The following is an 18553-nucleotide window of genomic DNA, read 5'->3' as shown; positions in this document are numbered from 1 at the left end:
TGTTCTTTTTGGGTCCAAGGGCCGCAGATAGTTTGTGAGACGACCCCCAAACTCTGAATTCAAGCCACAGTTCACAGTGAAGACAGTGAAGCATGGTGGTGCAAGCATCATGATATGGGCATGTTTCTCCTACTATGGTGTTGGGCCTATATATCGCATACCAGGTATCATGGATCAGTTTGGATATGTCAAAATACTTGAAGAGGTCTGCTGCCTTATGCTGAACAGGACATGCCCTTGAAATGGGTGTTTCAACAAGACAATGACCCCAAGCACACTAATACACTAGCAAAATCTTGGTTCCAAACCAACAAAATTAATGCCTCGCAGATGTGAAGAAATCATGAAAAACTGTGGTTATACAACTAAATACTAGTTTAGTGATTCACAGGATTGGTAAAAAAGCAGTTTGAACATAATAGTTTTGAGTTTGTATCATCAACAGCAAATGCTACTATTATTGTGAACACCCCCTTTTCTACTTTTTTTTTATTACTAATAGCCCAATTTCATAGTCTTAAGAGTGTGCATATCATGAATGCTTGGTCTTGTTGGATTTGTGAGAATCTACTGAATCTACTGGTACCTTGTTTCCCATGTAACAATAAGAAATATACTAAAAACCTGGATTAATCTTTTTAGTCACATAGCACTACTATTATTCTGAACACTACTGTATAGACCTCTAAATAAAGCCATTCTTTTTCTGAAGACGCTGTCTTTTTCCTGGAAGATCCACACACACACTTTTCTGTTAAACACAACAGCCAGGCTTTTGTGAAATAGAAAAGTCATTTATACCTACACAGTTGTGCCGAATTTAAAGAAAAGTAAAAACACAAAAAAGTACAGCAGAGACAGTACAGTTCATTGAGCCATATAAAGAATTGTTTGTTGAGCTCTACAGACTCTGTAAAATAGCAGTTGTGATCCTACTGAGTACTGCTTCTTGTATACGGCCTTTTCCCCCAAGTTAAAACTTGTGCAAACATACCTCAGATCTACCATGAATGATAAGAGATGAAGCAAAGCTTCCAATCTAGGATGGCAAAGCCATTGTATCTTGACTAATTTGTTGATCAGTTTGCAAGAAATCACCAAAACCACAGAATACAGTTACTGTAAAAGAAGAGCGTCAATGTATTTATATAATTTTAGACTGAGAAACTTAACCAAGGCTGCACATAACAGTTATTTTCATTATCAATTCATCTGCTGAGTCAATAGTCTGTAAAATGTTTTTTTTTTCGTGTGTCTCAAATCTGATATTTTGCACCATTCACTTTGGTTAATCACTAGTTTTATGAAAATAAAATGAATCAAATAAGATTTCAAATCTTTGTATTTTTTGCCCAGGGTTGAATGTGCCCCTCTGACGAAACCCTGACCCCAGACGGGCCCCCTCAGTAAAATTGGTCTAGAACCGCCACTGGGAGAAAGTCACTTGAAAATTGAAAGGTTTCGCACACCAGTGGTAGCTTTGTGGTGATTCTGTCAGGTCTCCCGCTGAGTCTGCCAAGCACGAACAGATCGACAGCTGCTTCAGAAAACTTTTTTTTTTTTTTTTTTGCCTTTCTCCCCGATTCTGTACAGTACGTTTGTGTGCAGGTGTTAATTCAGAAGGCAGAATAACGCACCATTTGTGCACTCTGAAACGCATCTTTGTTTGGTGTCGTGAATGAAAGTTCCAGCTTCTTAAAAAATGCAAAAGTAACTGGAGACAGACACAAAGCAGCCTACCATCTTTTTTGCTATTGTTGCTGGAAGTTCCTCTTTCCTTTCCTCTCTGATTATAAATAGAGGTGAAAAGTTGCTCTTTAACAGGAGCACCGGCTGCATTCCGGCTGGAAAGGACCGGTATGGAGTTCAGCTGCATTTTTACTTACTTTCATTCCTTGCTCAATCAAATTTCTTCTACTTTTATATTGTAATGAGTAATGACCATGTGTAAGAGAAATGTATCGGAGTAAAAGTATACACTTTATTGAAGAAATGTAGTGGAGTAAAAGTGAAAGTCACCAGAAATTTAAATAATGAAGTACAGATACATCAAAATTCTACTCAAGTACAGTAACGAAGTATTTCTACTTCGTTACATTACAACACTGATTAGCAGTAATGCTCACTTCAAGCAAATAAATATGACAATGTCTTTAATCAAACAGCAAAAAGTGCTGTCGAATGACACAGAACTGGTCCGTAAAAATGCACAGGAACAGGCGTACAAATCTGTGTGTGTGCACACAAATGAAGAGAAGTTCATATCTGTATGTTAGGGTGCAAATGAACAGACGTTCATTTCCACAACAGTAAAAACGTGAACAGAAAACAGATAAATTCGCCGTGAGCTGCTTTAAAACTGAACTTATCAGCGTTTGGACCGCCCTGTCACTTTTGGAAATGTTCCCCATAGAATCCAACAGATATCAGCGCTGGGCTGGAAAAAGTCCATAAAAACTCAGTGTGGTAATCCACCGTGAATTATTAAACAAGGAAGAGGAAAAGTCCCAAACAGCTGACTACGCTCTGGAAAGAGACTCAAATAAACCAGTCTGTCCTCTGGACGGGCATGGGGCTCTTTTCATGGATCTTCTCACCTACAAACCGGCCAGACTCCCTCTCAGAGGGAGAAACCACCAGAAAAGCAGCCAGCTGGTCCGTGCCTTCAGCCAGTGGAAGAGGGGAAGGGCGATGGTGTGACAGCTCCCCCAGCCACGGCATGAACACAGCGCTGCTTCTCACCCAAAGTTATGGTGTGGTGTGAAATCTGTCACAAAATATCAAATGACGTTGACTAGCAGGAACCACCAGAATAAGATCACAAAAGAAAGAAAAAAAACGTTATTTGTTCTGAAGAAAGACCGTAGTGTGTTTTTTACTGGAAGACCACACTTTTGAATGAAGATGGACTTTTTTTTCCTCTATTTGGAAGAAACGTTATTTGGACTTATTTGAAAGTACAAGGACAGCTCTTAACAAGAAGAAAAAAATTAATAGTGAGATTATTTTATACTAAAAAAGGAGTTTAAATTATGTTTAAATTACGTTGTATGTTCATCTCACATATGATCGCCTGTTCAGTGGCTGAAGGAAACAGATTGCATTAGTAACAAAAACATTAATTCGCTCTTAGCTTCCAATGGCTAAAGAAGTGTTTTTGTTGTAAATATATAAATGATTCACTGGGTTTTTAAACGTTTCATTGCATGGTACATTCACCTCACATATGATCATTTGTTCAGTGGCAAAAAGAAGTAGTTTACTCACATTTTTGCCCTTATAGTGACATTAATTAGCTTGTTAGCTGTACTCATTTACAGTGTGCCTTACAAATGAATAATAATAATAATAATAATAATAATAATAATAATAATAATAATAATAATACACTGATTAAATCCATTTTGCTTCTTCTTGCATAATACTGTGAAATAGACGTATTGCCATGATAACTTGTTTTTAAAGTAATAATAGAGTAAATATCAAAATTGCAGAGAAATCAAAGTGACCAGAACACGTTAAAAGCAAACAACTTCTGTCACATACTTGGCTGGAGAAAGTCTGGCACAGGCTCAATGTATGTCAGGATCCAAATGTGGAAAGAATCCCTTGAGGACAATCAGTTGAGGATGCAGCGTGTGTGCCGTGGTTTCCCTGTGCTGTGTGTGGAGCCATGGTGGCTGGGATTCCAGTGACCTCTGACCAGGCAATAATAACAACAACAACAACAAAAACTGAATTACATTGTCTAGAGAAAGGGCCAAGAGGGTGGGTGTAGGCTTTCTTTGCAACCGCCCACTCCACCAGGTGATTTCACTGATTAACTGATTCCATCTGCTCAAAGTGATGCTAATCAGTGAAATCAGCTGTTGGAGTGGGTGATTGCAAAGAAAACCTGCACCCTCTTGGCCCTTTCTGGAACGAGTTGATTAGCTCTGATCTAGAGTAATAATAAGACTTAAAAATCCCAGCATATCTTGTATTTTGTGCCTAAGGAGCGGCTGTTACAGTGTTGTACATATGGGTCTTAATTTAACAGTTACCATTTTACTTAAAAATTAAAATGTAGCACCAGCAAACAGTTTACATCTCATCCAAGTTTAAATAATGCCCTTGTCTTTCATGAATGAATTTGCAAACTGTAATCATTTGATCACAAATCCATTTGCTCTCCATGATGGGGCCTTGTCAGACATCAATGAACCTATGTGAAGCAAAAATAAAATACATAATAATTCAACATTTGTAATTTTTGTTACCCGAGGCTATCAAATATGGCCATCAGGTATTGCAAGGGCTTTGCGTCTGTCCATCTGACTGTGAGACATAGACCTTTAGACATGTTCAAACATGGCTAACCTTGACCTATTTTAAGAGGTTAAAAAGTCACATTCTCTTTCATATTTTTATGCTTTTGAGGGACGGGGTGACAGCCAATCAGTGTAGAGCAGCACCGTGACATCACTCACTGATTTCTCTCTCTAGCGCTCCAAAACCGCTTTGTTTATGTGTAAATATAACATGCTTCTCATATATTATGTAAAATCTAGTGAGAAATGAAAACTTCTAAAACTGAAAATGCTGCTTTTGGAACCTAATAACACCTCTGGAGTGATTTACAAGACATTTTGACACACTAACTTCCGCCAACTCAAAGTTTACTTCTTGTCAAAAGCTCATGTATGCGCATATGCATGCCCTCCTGCAGACGCGATTAAAACGTAAATAAAACATTGTTTATGAGTGATTCATTTATTTTATTCTGCAACAACAATAAAAATACAGAGATGAATATATCAGTGATACACTAATAACACAGTAAAAGTATAAACTCTTATTTCCATTGTGCTCCTTGTGAAATTATCACATAACAAAATAAAGGGCTTTATTGAACATATATAAATTGTATGTAAAGACAATAGGATCTTAAAATGAATGTAAATATATACATACACATACATACATACGATGTCTGTCAATAAAGTATAGGTCTTTTTTATTTTTTTCAAAAACTATATGGATTTCATTCATATGTTTTTACGTCAGACATGCTTGAACCCTCGTGCGCATGCGTGAGTTTTTCCACGCCTGTCGGTGACGTTATTCGCCTGTGAGCACTCCTTGTGGGAGGAGTCGTCCAGCCCCTCGTCGGAATTCCTTTGTCTGAGAAGTTGGTGAGAGACTGGTGCTTTGTTTGATCAAAATTTTTTCTAAACCTGTGAGACACATCAAAGTGGACACGGTTCGAAAAATTAAGCTGGTTTTCAGTGAAAATTTTAACGGCTGATGAGAGATTTTGAGGTGATACTGTCGCTTTAAGGACTTCCCACGGAGCGAGACGTCGCGCAGCGCTCTCAGGCGCCGTCGTCAGCCTGTTTCAAGCTGAAAACCTCCACATTTCAGGCTCTATTGATCCAGGACGTCGTGAGAGAACAGAGAAGTTTCAGAAGAAGTCAGTTTCAGCATTTTATCCGAATATTCCACTGCTAAAGGAGATTTTTTTAATGAAAGACGGGGTGGGGGAGCTCTCGCCTTCCATCTGCAGTTTTTCTTCCCACTTGGAAAAACTGAATGGGATGGTTATATTTTAGATACATTTACAGGTTAGTTGTATTGCCAGTTTTTGCTGCCACTGTTTTGAAATGAAGCAGGCTGACTCACCAAAATATTGGCAACTTATGTAAAGAAATATGCATGCAAAGGGTGAGATATCAAGGCCAGCAAAATTATTGTGTTCATCTTTATATATATCTAACAATAAGCCCACATAGTCATTGTCACGACATGTCCACTGACAGCGCAAACGGGCAACGATGTATCACAAACGTTTACGCCGTTATCGCTGGTACAGTATCTCTGAAACCTTTTGAAACAGTAAAGATTTTCTTAAAAAGAGAGACACAAAATTTTAGCTGCAGTTTGCCAGAAGGTACAGTACGAAGGAGACTCAAGCCTACATTTAATCAGTTTTCTTGTATGAAAATCGCCCTTTGTTCTACTCCACCATCAAGTATAACTGCTGATGCAAAAACTGCAGACTCGCACTTACACTGGAGGTCCTTTCACCCAGTCGCACTCCACCAACTCAATAAATAAAAAAAAAGAGCAAGCACCATCTATACAGCCTCGTTTCACTTTTTCCACCCTGAAGCCTGAAATGAATGCACTCATTCTGTCTTCCCTCCCTCACATCAGTTTTCCAGCCTCACCTCTGACTCACACTTGGACAAATACTATTTCCACGTCCTACCTGTCTCACACTGTGAGACACAAGCTGCTACAGTTGTACAAAATCCTCTTAACAAAACAAGTGACAGGGTGCGCACACAAAAGTAGGCTGCGTTTTGTCTCCTGAAGCGATCATTCAGACACGGGGGTGATGTTATTACAGTATGCAGAATGTGCACAGAGTTCCACACCTATACTGAGAGCAGGAACTGCCTTGTGGGACTCCACTATGGCTGCAAGCAATGAATACACAAACTGCATGTGTGTTATGTTTCTGGCAACAGTTTTAGAAAACATACAACTTTAATGTTACGACTGAAGCAAACAAATTCCTACCCTTTGGTCTGTTACTGGGTCCCTTCATTCCAGTAAACGGTTAACAAAACTCAGTCTTGTATAAAGTACCTCAAAGTGATACTTGAGTGAAAGTACAAGTGTCTTACCATAAAATTACTTTGGTAAAAGTTGAAGTCTCCTTTAAAAATATTACTTGAATAAAGTCTTAAAGTATCTGACATTTACTGTACTTAAGTATCAAAAGTAAATTTATCATATAAAACGTGCTTTAAGTAAAAGTATTGAGTAAATGTAAAATCCAAAACAAGTGGAGAGCGACACGAAAAGAAAGCCAGTGTGCAAAGCAACCAAATGCAGCGCTCTTTGTGCTCTTGAATCCAAAACACGACGAGGCTTTTACACAGCGCTTCTCCGCGAAAAGTTCAAATAAATAAATAAAACGAAACAGACACACTGGCTCGTTTTGTCGGTACTGAAGTCTTCCCCTTACGTGTGTGTTAACTCCGATCATGCGCTCATTAATGCCAATCGTGCGCTGCACTCCAGTGTATGTGTGTATCAGCGTGTGCGCGTTTGGAGTCCAAAGCACAGATGGTTTTCATCCTCCAGAGTTGTCCTCTTCTTCAGCGAGGGTGCAGATTCAACCTGTCATCTTTTATATTTTGTCTTTTAAACTTTTATTTTATGTGAAACATGGCATTTGTTACTGTCGGGGTGAAATGCGTTGCACTCTGGCTGTAGAGGACTGTACCTGCTGTGCTCTGGCTTACTCTTACCTCTGCAAACAGACATTGCCCAATTAAATTTCTTCTACTTTTTTATTGTAGTAATGAGTAATGAAGATGTTTAAAGAGAATTCTATCGGAGTAAAAGTATACATTTTACTGAGGAAATGTCATGGAGTAAAAGTGAAAGTCGCCAGAAATGTAAATAATGAAGTCAAGTACAGATACGTCAAAATTCTACTTAAGTACAGTAATGAATTATTTCTACTTCGTTACATTACAACACTGACAAAACTCAAAGACAAGTGAAAAGCTTTTGGGATAAATCATCCGTCACAGCAAACAAGCTGCATCTTCTAGACTCCCCCCCCCCCCCCCCCCCCATAAAGTTATGCAATTTTAGTTATTTTGTGCAATACAGTGTGCAGCGCACATGACATCAAAAGCTTTCCTGATGGTGTGTTCATGTGCATTTGTGAAGCTGCATGGTCATCATGTTGGTAAACTGAACAAGACAGGAGGTCGCTCAAAAAGCACAACACCTAGCAAGTGAAACCTTTACACCCCAGCAAACCTGATATGTCGTTGTGTAAGCTTCTCAAGAACACTTTCAGCAGGAGACTATAACCGGACGCCCGCTACACAATGACGGGATACGAATGTGCTTTTTGACACAATCACACAAGTCCCGTTGCAAGGTGTACAGAACAACCATGTTATGAACGTGCACCTTAAAGACATGAGATTGCGACACAACAACTAAAACTTCTGAAAACTTCTGTGATGCGGCCAATGCTGTATTTCCTTCTATTACATCATAACAGGAACTGCGCGGTGTTACATAGATGTTGTTACAATTGGAGAGAGACTGGGGGAGGGGGGGCACACACACACACACACACACACTTGGACAGACAGACACTTATTCCTCCACCAATGATATGGGTATACACTGCTTGCACAATTATTAAGCAAGCTGTATTAATTCATTCATTGTCTAAACCCTCTTGTTCTAATTAAGTGTCCCAGGGATTTTTTTTTGGGGGGGGGGGGGGGGACGGGACGACTGGTCACTGGGTGAGAGAGGCAGACAACCTGTCAGTCTGACCATCCTAAATCAGCAGGTGTTTAACATTAAACATCTTTGACAATATTTTTTAATCTGGAACTATCAAAAAGATACTCAAACAAGAGCAATCCAAGATATCTGACATCCACCAATATGAATCTGGGTCTGGATCACCTCCAAAATTCAGTGGAGTCTTCCAAGCCCTAATATCTATCTGTGGTGCAAATCTGGTGAGAATCCGTGAAGTAGTTTTGGCGTACTCCTTGAAAGCCTGTATAAAGTGATATCGATCCAGAATGCGGATCACCTCCAAAATTTAATGGAGTCTTTTATGGCCTAAAATCTATCTGTGGTGAAAATTTTGGCAAAATCCATGAAGTAGTTTTGACGTAATCCTGCTAACAGGCAGACAAATAAATAAACGAACACCAATGATTTTATTACGTCCTTGGTGAATGTAAAAATGCAAATACTGAACATTTTAAATGAGCAACTTGACCCAAATCAAAGTATAAGGGCATGTTAATATAAAACTGGGTCAGTCACAATGGTCATGTTTCTTCTCTTACTAGTTCCTACTGGGCAAGTTAAATTCTGAAATCAACTGAAGGCTGCACCACATTTTATCCAAATTGGGTTGAATCAAATTCCTTGAACTTTGCCCAAATGAATTCAAGCATTACTGGCACACCAGGTTAGACAAAAAACAGCAAAAAGACCTTGAAGGAGTCGGTCAACAGAAAGCCAGACATGACCTTGGCTCCAATGACTGACCTTTGGCAAATATGACCTTGTTGGGCGATTCTAGAACCAATCTTCAAACGTGTCAAGTCTGGTGCAAATTGGAGCAAAAAGCTTAAGTTTTACACTTTGACCCAATGACATTGACCCCAGTGATTGACTTATGACAAATTTCACCTCACCTGGGCAATTTCAGAACTCGCCAATACAAATCGGCAAACTAACAGCTAAAGTCAATTTTACCTGGGCAATTCCAAGACCTACATGTGTGTGACAAGCCTGTCACAATCATAAATTTTGCTGGAGTATATATTGCCTAACAAAATATTGCGATAATCGTTAATAACACAATATCATTTTCAATGATATTTTAAGACCATTTTGTGCCACTGATAGTATTGTAGTAGATCATGGTTGATCCGTATGGACCCCCCCCCCCCCCCCCCCCGGGATCAGAGACTATTTGCAAAGTTTACACAAGTATGATTTTTGCATTTACTTCACTGCATTCACTGGGGGAAAAAAAACAAACAAACAAAAAAACAGTGTGTGAAGGGCAGCACGCGCATGTCATGAATGAAGCCTGTTAAAAACACCTTGTGTGGGTCTGTGGAGTGAAGCTTTTCTGTGTTGATTTAATCAAAAGCTACATTGATAAAAACTGCTGTGCACCCTGTTAACGAATAGATGAAAACTGACCAAATCCAATAGCAATCAGCCAGATAAAGGAGGTTTTGATTAGTCAGTTAAAATTGATTCATGTGGTGCATTTCCTCTCACGTCATCTGCGAGCAGCCAGTGTTTGCTGCTGCAGGGATCAACACACAGAGCTGTGTGCTTTTTAAAAAAATACACAAACACACTGCTTCGCTTTAAATACGTAATAGATTTGTTGTAGGTCATCAATAGTGGACACCTGTCTTGCTGTTGACAGCACGGACTCGCGGAACAAATAACAGCAATTAAAAATTATTTTCTCTTCTGTTGTGCAGATGTTAGACTCTGCAGGCGCCGGATTCTCCTCGCTAATTCGACTTCAGTCCTAAATGTTCCCACACGGGAGCTATGGAATTAGGCTTTAAAACCAAGTCCACGTACTGTTCAAAACTTTCTGGATTCATAACTTTCTGCAGTCAACTTGGCTGGCTGCTGACTCCGTTGTGTGTGGAGCACCTTACACAGAGAGATATGATCCCACGGTCCCTGCCTCCTGCAGACAGCAGTCTGAGAGGGATAAAAGAAACCACGCGAGTCGCCAAGGTGTTGACGACAACAAACGCTCACATATAGGGCGAAATATCAAGGCCAGCAAAAATGATCGCGTTCATCTTTATATATTAAATGATACCTTGAACACACTTACATCAGAGTAAAAACAAAATAACTGAACTCTGACCCCAAGTTATCTTGACCTCTGCCAAAACAAACACTTTAATGCAATTACGGGGTTGACCATCATTCACATCAAGTTTGGTAGAAATCGGCCAAAGAACCTGGGAGATGGAGGGTAAAGGTGCCTTGACACTTGCACGCATCTTGACTCCGCAATCCCGTGCAATTCGTGGTGACAATGCCACATGCTGTGTTCCCAGCTGGATGCTGCACTTTGTGCGCTGGACGCTGTGTATATAAAATAATTATTTTATAGTGGCTGAATCATTTTCTCTAAGTTTGGCTGTTGAAAACGCCTCTAATCGCTTCCAGAATCACAGAGGACCGTTTCATCTGTAGCTTTTCTCTCTCTCTCTCGTGCACTTCATGAGGTGGAGGACGCATCTGGAACTGTCTGAAAGATCATTATTTGTAATGTTTATATTATAATGGCTTGGTAAAACAGTTGCATGTTCATTCCTTCTTATGAGTAGCTGTAAAATTATGTTTATGATGGATTTAATATCTCATTATAAATCGATCAGATGAGCTGCGCTGTGATGCGTTGCACTGATGCAATCACATGCACTCACACGCAGTGTTTTTTAATTGTTTGCACAATGCTCACGTTAAGTTCACATAATTAACACGTGACAGAGATTTTGAACAACTCAAAATTTTCTTTGCACACTTGCATGAAGCCGTGCATAGTTTATAATTAGTTTACTCTCCTGCACAACAGAGTGCGGGCAAGTGCGCAGATCAAATTCGTGCAAGTGTCAACGCACCTTAACAAATAGACAGTCAACACGTTCTCAAATTACATTATGAGATACTGACGTCTTCTTTTAACTGTTTTTTTTCCCCACTCTCGAAACAACAGACCGTGACACCTTCCTCAATGCTGAGATTAGCTGTGGACTTAAGATGGAACTGTGTCACTGGTGAACAACAACATAACTACCTTCTACCAACAGCAACACACACTTTGTATGTTCTTCCAGCATCCCCCACTGAGCTCATTCAGGAGGAATAAGTGGATTTCTCTGGTGACCTGCAGAGAGACAAAGCAGCCGAGTCCACTCTCTGTCTCATTATCTGCTGCCTGTGCAGCCAGAGAGGAATACCTGTGCTCCCTTTGAAGTCCGAGCCTGAATACAGTATATTAGTAGTTTGCCTCCAACACAGCTCCAGGCCCTGAAGACGTCCCCCGACTGCTACACTGTGTGTGCCATGATTTGTCATTCCTATTGTTGGGCATCTTTCAAATCAAGCATAACAGCTGCTGCGCTTCTCTGTTTACCTTCCTCACGGTCAGAAACAATGATTTGGGCGAGTTGATGTCAAACTATAACCACACAGGTGGGGAAGTGCACGCAGAAAGCAGCAGAGCAGCTCAGATGAAACATCCAACATTCCTTTAAAAGGAAGAGAAGGTAGGCTTTGAGCTGCAGACAAGCTTGCACTTGTAAAAGAAAGAGAGCGAGCAAGGGACAGCAAGTCACGCTACTCTACTCTAGCGGAGTGAAACAGGAAGTGGTAGGGCCTGCTTCAAACAACGCCTCTGGGGTGCAGGGGTTTGCTGCGAATGTGGCACAGTCCCTTAAAACAAATACAACAGCACCGTTTAATATAGTAGTAGGAATAATTACACAACCATTGTGAGCTTTCATTGAATTCCGATGACAACCATCATTACGCTCGTGCGTTAAACCTCGGAGCAGTGAGGGACAAAAATGACCGACTGGACTAGCAGTAACTTGGCAAAAAGTTGTTTGATTAAGGAAAACACAACGGTTTACTGGCAAGAACAACCCACATAGTCTCTGTTCCAGCTTTATTATTTTGGTTAATGACTACAGGAGGGTAATGACTCTGCACTAGATGTACATAATTACAGTTTCCCCACAGCACAGGAAATTCTTGCTTGTTCTGCACAGATGCAGTCCTGCTTCATATGGCAGATGCATCACAGGTAATCAATTATACGCAGACATCTACTATTGATTGTTGTCGGCACTGTACCATCATATTGTCAGATGTGCGGGCTGCACTGAAGAAAGAAATGTGTGTACATACAATTCTAGCTAACACTCGTGGCTCAAATGACAAAATACACACTGATTCTTCAATCATTCACTGAGGGTTCTGGAGCCTGTCCTAGGGGTCACTGGATGAGAGGCAGGGTACACTATGGACAGGGCACCAGTGTCTTGCAGGGCCACATATAGACAGACTAACAGTCACACCCTCAATCACACCTTCAGTCAATTTAAAGTTTCCAAATCACCTGACCTGCATGTCTTTGGAGGAAACCAGAGCACCCTGAGGGGATGCACACAAACATGAGGACAACATGCAAACTATGCCAGCTTATACTTGTTGTAAATACATGTCCTGTAGATAAAAGAAAACTGACAAAAGGTAACTCTGAATGTGTTTTTAAAGCATAAAAAATTTTTTAACATTTCTGTTCATTTTAAATCATAAGTTAGAATGATGGAAGCATAGCCAGCACTGTACATTTATCAATTGTTAATTTGGTGTTTCGCAGTTGTCAATTTTGCGCTGTCTCGAGGTCTGTGACTCACGCGAGAGATCAGTTTCGGCTGAGTTCCGGTTCAGGGCGCAATGTAAACACATGTCGTGAAGTATGGACAACAAGACAACATTGGGGCACAGCAGAAGTTCATCACAGGTGCTACACCTCCTCTAGAGAACCCTCTCAACTTGAGAGAATGAGTCATCATCATAATCGCCTGCAAATTCGCTGGATCAACGCCATCCATGTCGTTGTTAGTCTTTGTTTACATGCGCTGTGAGATGCCAGAACTCTGTTGGCATCACGGTGCATTCTGGGAAGCGCAGGGGGCCGCCAGGGGCATTATGGGAAATGTTAAATTATCGAATCACATAGTTACGTCTAGTGATGTCCCGACCCAATCACAAAGATCTGTATCAGGCCCGATCAAAGGCGTTTTTTTTTTTGTTTTTTGTTTTTTTTTTTTTTAACTGCTCACCATCGTCTTTATTAAAAACAAGTCTGACACACCCATCAGTCTCTTTCATATGCACCATTTCAGTGGAGCTCCTCCTCAGTAGGGTTGGGGCACATTTCAGGAGTGCTCAAAAATATATATATATTAAATTTACTTTAATGCACTTTCAGCGTACTCTGTGCAAGTGTATTCTAAATACAAGCATTGGATGGGGATTCTTTAACAGCAGACTGTTAATATTAAAGGAGTCCAAAAACAACAAAACCTAACTGGGACATCCCTATTTAATCAACAAAATGACAGTTCACACCTACACCAGAAAGAATGACTCAGACAGTCCCTGAGGAAAATACCGAGATTGTGTTTCTTCATGTACAATAACAAAAGTCTACTGTATCCCACTGTCTGGCTATGAACAGATCCTTTTAGAAATTAGTTATTTCTTATGCCCCGATAAAGGTCTTCAAACCAAAAACTTGGTTTTAAAAAGACATATTAAACATCTACTTGGAGTAAAGTCCGCAGAAATTTTTTTTATTATTTACTGCTACTATTTTCTGGCACCTTAGTGTTTGTGAGTCTGGTGTCGCCGACTGAACGGTCACCCCTAAAAAACTCTGCACCCTGCCTTCACTGCGCATGCATCATTTCAGAGCGTCAGCAGCAATTCACCGATTATCACCTCGTTTCTGCTTAAAACTGCACTGCAGTCATCATCTATCTCAGTGACAGATATCTGATGCTTTAGTACAATACAATAATTTCCACACAAATTCAGCATTATTTCATGATAAAAGACGGGGACTGATCAGAGAGCAGCAGCACGTCTGAGTCGGACTCTGAGTCTGACTCTCTACACCTAAAGTGATCAGAGGGAATGATGTGATTATTAACTATCAGATGACAAAATAAAACCTTTTAAATCATTCTAAAGTCATTTTAAGCAGAAACGAGGCCGTTTTAAGCAGAAACAAGGCGATAATTGGTGAATCGCTGCTGATGCTCTGAAATGACATATGTGCAGTGAAGGTGTGGGGGGGTGGACCGATTTTTAGAGGGGACCGTTCAATCGGCGACACCATTTTTACAAGAAATCAGTTATTAAAACTGCTGCAGTCATCCTGACAATGTCTTAATTAATCTAAATCTGACTAATATGTCACATAATAAAATGAGGTCAGAATTCTCCCTAAAGCATATGTGAGGGATTTTTTTTTTTTTTAAATCAAGAATGCATTGGTCTCTTAACATCCAGGTTTTCTTTCCCTCTCAGTCAGACAAATCTTCAGTCCCATTATTTACAATGCTTGCGGTCCATGTTATTATTTATTTATTTTATTTATTTATTTTACATGTGCCTATGAGAAAGCAAAGCAAGTTTATCCGATTTTGCAAAAGTGTGACGGTGAAGCCTTGGAAAGGAAGCGTCGGCGTGTTAGGAATCTCAACAGGACAGCTGTGGTGTGGACACAGACTTTAAAGCAGTTAGCACTGCTAGGTGTTTATTGACTGTGACTGCACAAATGAAATAATCAAAACGCGCAAAGCTGACGATGGCAAATCGGGTGTTTAATGACGCCATGTGGAATTTAGAATTACGCAAGGTTACGAAGCCCTGTGAGGCAAGAAAATGCGTCAGACGGCAGGACGATATATTCCGCAGTTACCATGCACCGCTTAAGACGTTAAATCAACTGGATGAGGTTGCGTTTGCAAGGTATGCAGTTATTATTTGATACTTAGTTTGTCCAGATAGCGCACAGCCAGAAAAACCACTGACTGTAAATCTCTTCAAAAAGAGGTAAAGAATAATTATATGCACACTCCCACTCCCCACCCCACAGTGGCCCAGATGTGACTGTATACGGTTGGGAGAAGTGTTGGTGAATCCCTAATCACCATCTTTGAGTGCAGTTAAAATATGGGAAGACACAACTAAAACATTTCAGCAAATCTATACCCTCCAAAAACACTACCAACAGGAGGCATCATTTAAACAGTGTGTCAACGATACGTAGGTCTTCTACTCTTCTACTTAGAAGAACAGGTGGCAGAGGTCAACCCACTGCCACCACGACATGAGGCCTGACCTGGTTGCAGAGCCGTACAAGCCTCACTCTCCATTACCCCGACCGTGGAATCTGATTAACGCAAGCCTGCCAATGGATTATGTTTCCTCCAATGACCACATCAGAGCATCATGGGGGCTTCATGACAATCTGATAGCATATATCACTAAGGAAGGTGGTGCAAAAATGATCAAAGCCATCTCCCTCGAGAACTGGACACAACTGCAGTTGTTTGTGCCCCAACTCCATCTAAGACTCAACAAACTATATACAGCCAACAGCAACATTACAACATGCTGCCACATCCACATTTTGAAATAGGATTTTAAACAAATTCACAAACGATAAAATATCTAAACTCATTTCCATTTACAAAAACAAACAAAAAAATTGGGACCAGAAATTTGACCTTGACCGCTAACTTTGATTGTTGTGAAAGCCCAATCAAAACCCAGGATTCCTGCCAGGGTTAATCAAAACTATTTTAGGTGTTCTTAAAATATCTTGCTAACATATAAACCAAGCTACATAGAGACCAAGGCGATCACGAGTGTACACCTCTAGCAGCGTAGCCAATGACACAATATGGAATCCCCACAATTAAAATAAATAAATAAATGAGTAAATAAAAATCTTTGGCTATGTTCACATTACCAGCTGAAGTGACCTTGCCCCCAAATCTGGAAAAGTTCACAATGTTTCTACAGTTGAGCTAAATCTCATGAGTTTTTTGTTTGTTTTTGGCCCAGCTGTGACATACATCTGATCTTTTCTAAATAGTACAAATGCACCAAAGTGTTTTACTTAGATATGAGCTATGTGCATATCTATACCTCAATCCATTTTTGTTGTTGTCCTTTCAGCTTCTCCCTTTTGGCTTGGGGTTATCACAGCAACTCTGCATGTTGATTTGGGCCAAGTTTTATGCCGGATGCTTTTCCTGATGCAATTCCAGTTCTACTCAGAAAGACAAACAACTCCTGGTTTCCTAAACAGTCTCGCAGTGGAGCACTAATCAGGACCTACTCTGCTTAGCTTCTAAGATCTGACAGGATCAAATGTACACAGAGCAGAATGGTTGCAAGATTCTTCTTTGAAACAGTCAAATCTGATAAAGGTCACTTACAAACTGTCTAAGTGACTCCGATCCATTTAACCACTGATGTGGCCGTATGCGACCTGTGTCCAATCTGGCTGTTCTCAAAGCGGTCAGATTACTGTAGATCACATGAATGTGACAGAGGACCAAATGCAATTGGCTAAAAAGTGATAAATGAACAATTATATATATATATATATATATATATATATATATATATATAAACACAAAAACATAGGGGTCTAGTGGTTAATGCGTTGGGCTTGAGACCAGAGGTTCCTCAGTTCAAATCCCAACCTGACTGGAAAAATCACTGAGGGCCCTTGGGCAAGGTCCTTAATCCCCTGGTTGCTCCCGGTGTGTAGGGGGTGCCTTGCATGACAGCAGCCTCAAATCAGGGTGAATGTGAGGTACTGATGTGTAAAGCACTTTGAGCGCCTGATGCAGATAGAAAAGTGCTATATAAATGCAGTCCATTTACCATTTTAAACATACTATTTAGTAAATAAGAAAATCAACAGGCATAGAATAGTAAATTAAACTCATCACAGAAGTTGGATATGGACAATGTCTGTAATACACTTTGGAGGTAGTCTCATAATACAGAAAAATATTCTTTAGTGTCAAAAGCTTTAAAACACACACACAGTTCATCTTTCTTGAAAGAGTTTATGAGTCATAAACAAAAAAAAACGAAAAAACTGAGTCAGTCCACATCAGCTGGTAATGTGAACGTGGTCAAAGCTTCAAATATGTCAGAGTAAATGAGACAACAGTGGAAAGAGACAAACAGGTCCGTTTCACAGCTGCCTTTTCCTTGATAAAGAAGAAAGTAGTGAGGAAAAACCACATTTCTGAAGGTCTGTAAAGTGATGACACCGCATAACGCTCTTTGGGATTATTGGGGTGATTTGAAGTTTGGGACGAGAAGTCGAAAATCCTGATCGGTTCAGTCAGAAAGCACACAGGCGGCTGTTGTCTGCTCCTTTAGGTCCTCACAGGCTCATTACCGAACTTTGCCCGACTGTTTGTGTTCATTCACCGCACAGCTGAAATAAAACGCTTCGTTTTGACCCATAGCAGCCGAACACAGTATTCCGGTGTGTCCGGACTGAAGAGGGAGGGAAAAAAAAAAAACTTATCTGCCGATAAAACTACATCCTGACCGGGTAAAATGTGTCCGGTCCGGCTGCGTGAGCACCAGCGCGTTCCGTTTAGTGTTTGTATGATTTAAAATGGCCTACTCACCCGCAAAAGCAGAGAAAACGTCCGACAGGCGAAACAAACGTCTGCTCGGTTTCCTGTTGCAAAGTTGTCAGCGGGGGGAAAAAAATCTAATGTACACGGAAGTAAACGTGAAAGAGCACCAGCAGGGAAACCTCCAAGGACTGTACAGGCCTTTATTCTCATCAAGGTTTCAGAACACTTCACATTCAGAGAGGCTGGAGGATCTCACCACCCCAACAGTCAGGCAGACTTTCGACCTGACACCTCCCAGGGTGACATAACCAAGAAAAAAACAAAAGAAAAAAAAAAACAGGCTGATTTAATCAACAACCAGAGGGACATCATCAAACACCAGAGTGATTTATTAAAACAACCAGAGGAATATCATCAAACACCAGAGTGATTTATTCAAAAACCAGAAGTATATCATCAAACACCAAAGTGATTTATTTAAAAAAAAACAGAGGGATATCAAACACCAGTGATTTATTCAAAAACCAGAAGAATATCATCAAACACCAGAGTGATTTATTTAAAAAAAAACAGAGGGATATCAAACACCAGAGTGATTTATTCAAAAACCAGAAGAATATCATCAAACACCAGAGTGATTTATTCAAAAACCAGAAGAATATCATCAAACACCAGAGTGATTTATTCAAAAACCAGAGGAATATCATCAAACACCAAAGTGATTTATTAAAAAAAAAACAGAGGGATATCAAACA

At 40.2% G+C, this 18553-nt stretch overlaps 1 protein-coding gene across 5 annotated transcripts in view; it reads right to left on the bottom strand.

Annotated features, from left to right (window-relative positions):
• Positions 1-18040, bottom strand: part of arhgef1b (Rho guanine nucleotide exchange factor (GEF) 1b) — a 175646-nt gene extending 157606 nt beyond the window's left edge. For all 5 annotated transcript variants that reach the window (XM_034174005.1, XM_034174006.1, XM_034174007.1 and 2 more), the window contains exon 1: positions 17847-18040. In XM_034174005.1, coding sequence (XP_034029896.1) covers positions 17847-18008 — 162 coding nt within the window. In that variant the 5' untranslated portion in view covers positions 18009-18040. The remainder of the gene's footprint in view (positions 1-17846) is intronic.
• Between the last annotated feature and the right edge of the window lie 513 nt (positions 18041-18553).

Source organism: Thalassophryne amazonica, chromosome 7, assembly GCF_902500255.1.
Source record: "Thalassophryne amazonica chromosome 7, fThaAma1.1, whole genome shotgun sequence".
Taxonomy (NCBI): Eukaryota; Metazoa; Chordata; class Actinopteri; order Batrachoidiformes; family Batrachoididae; genus Thalassophryne; species Thalassophryne amazonica.
Note: the sequence above shows the minus strand (reverse complement) of the source record. Positions and strands in the feature narration are given on the sequence as shown.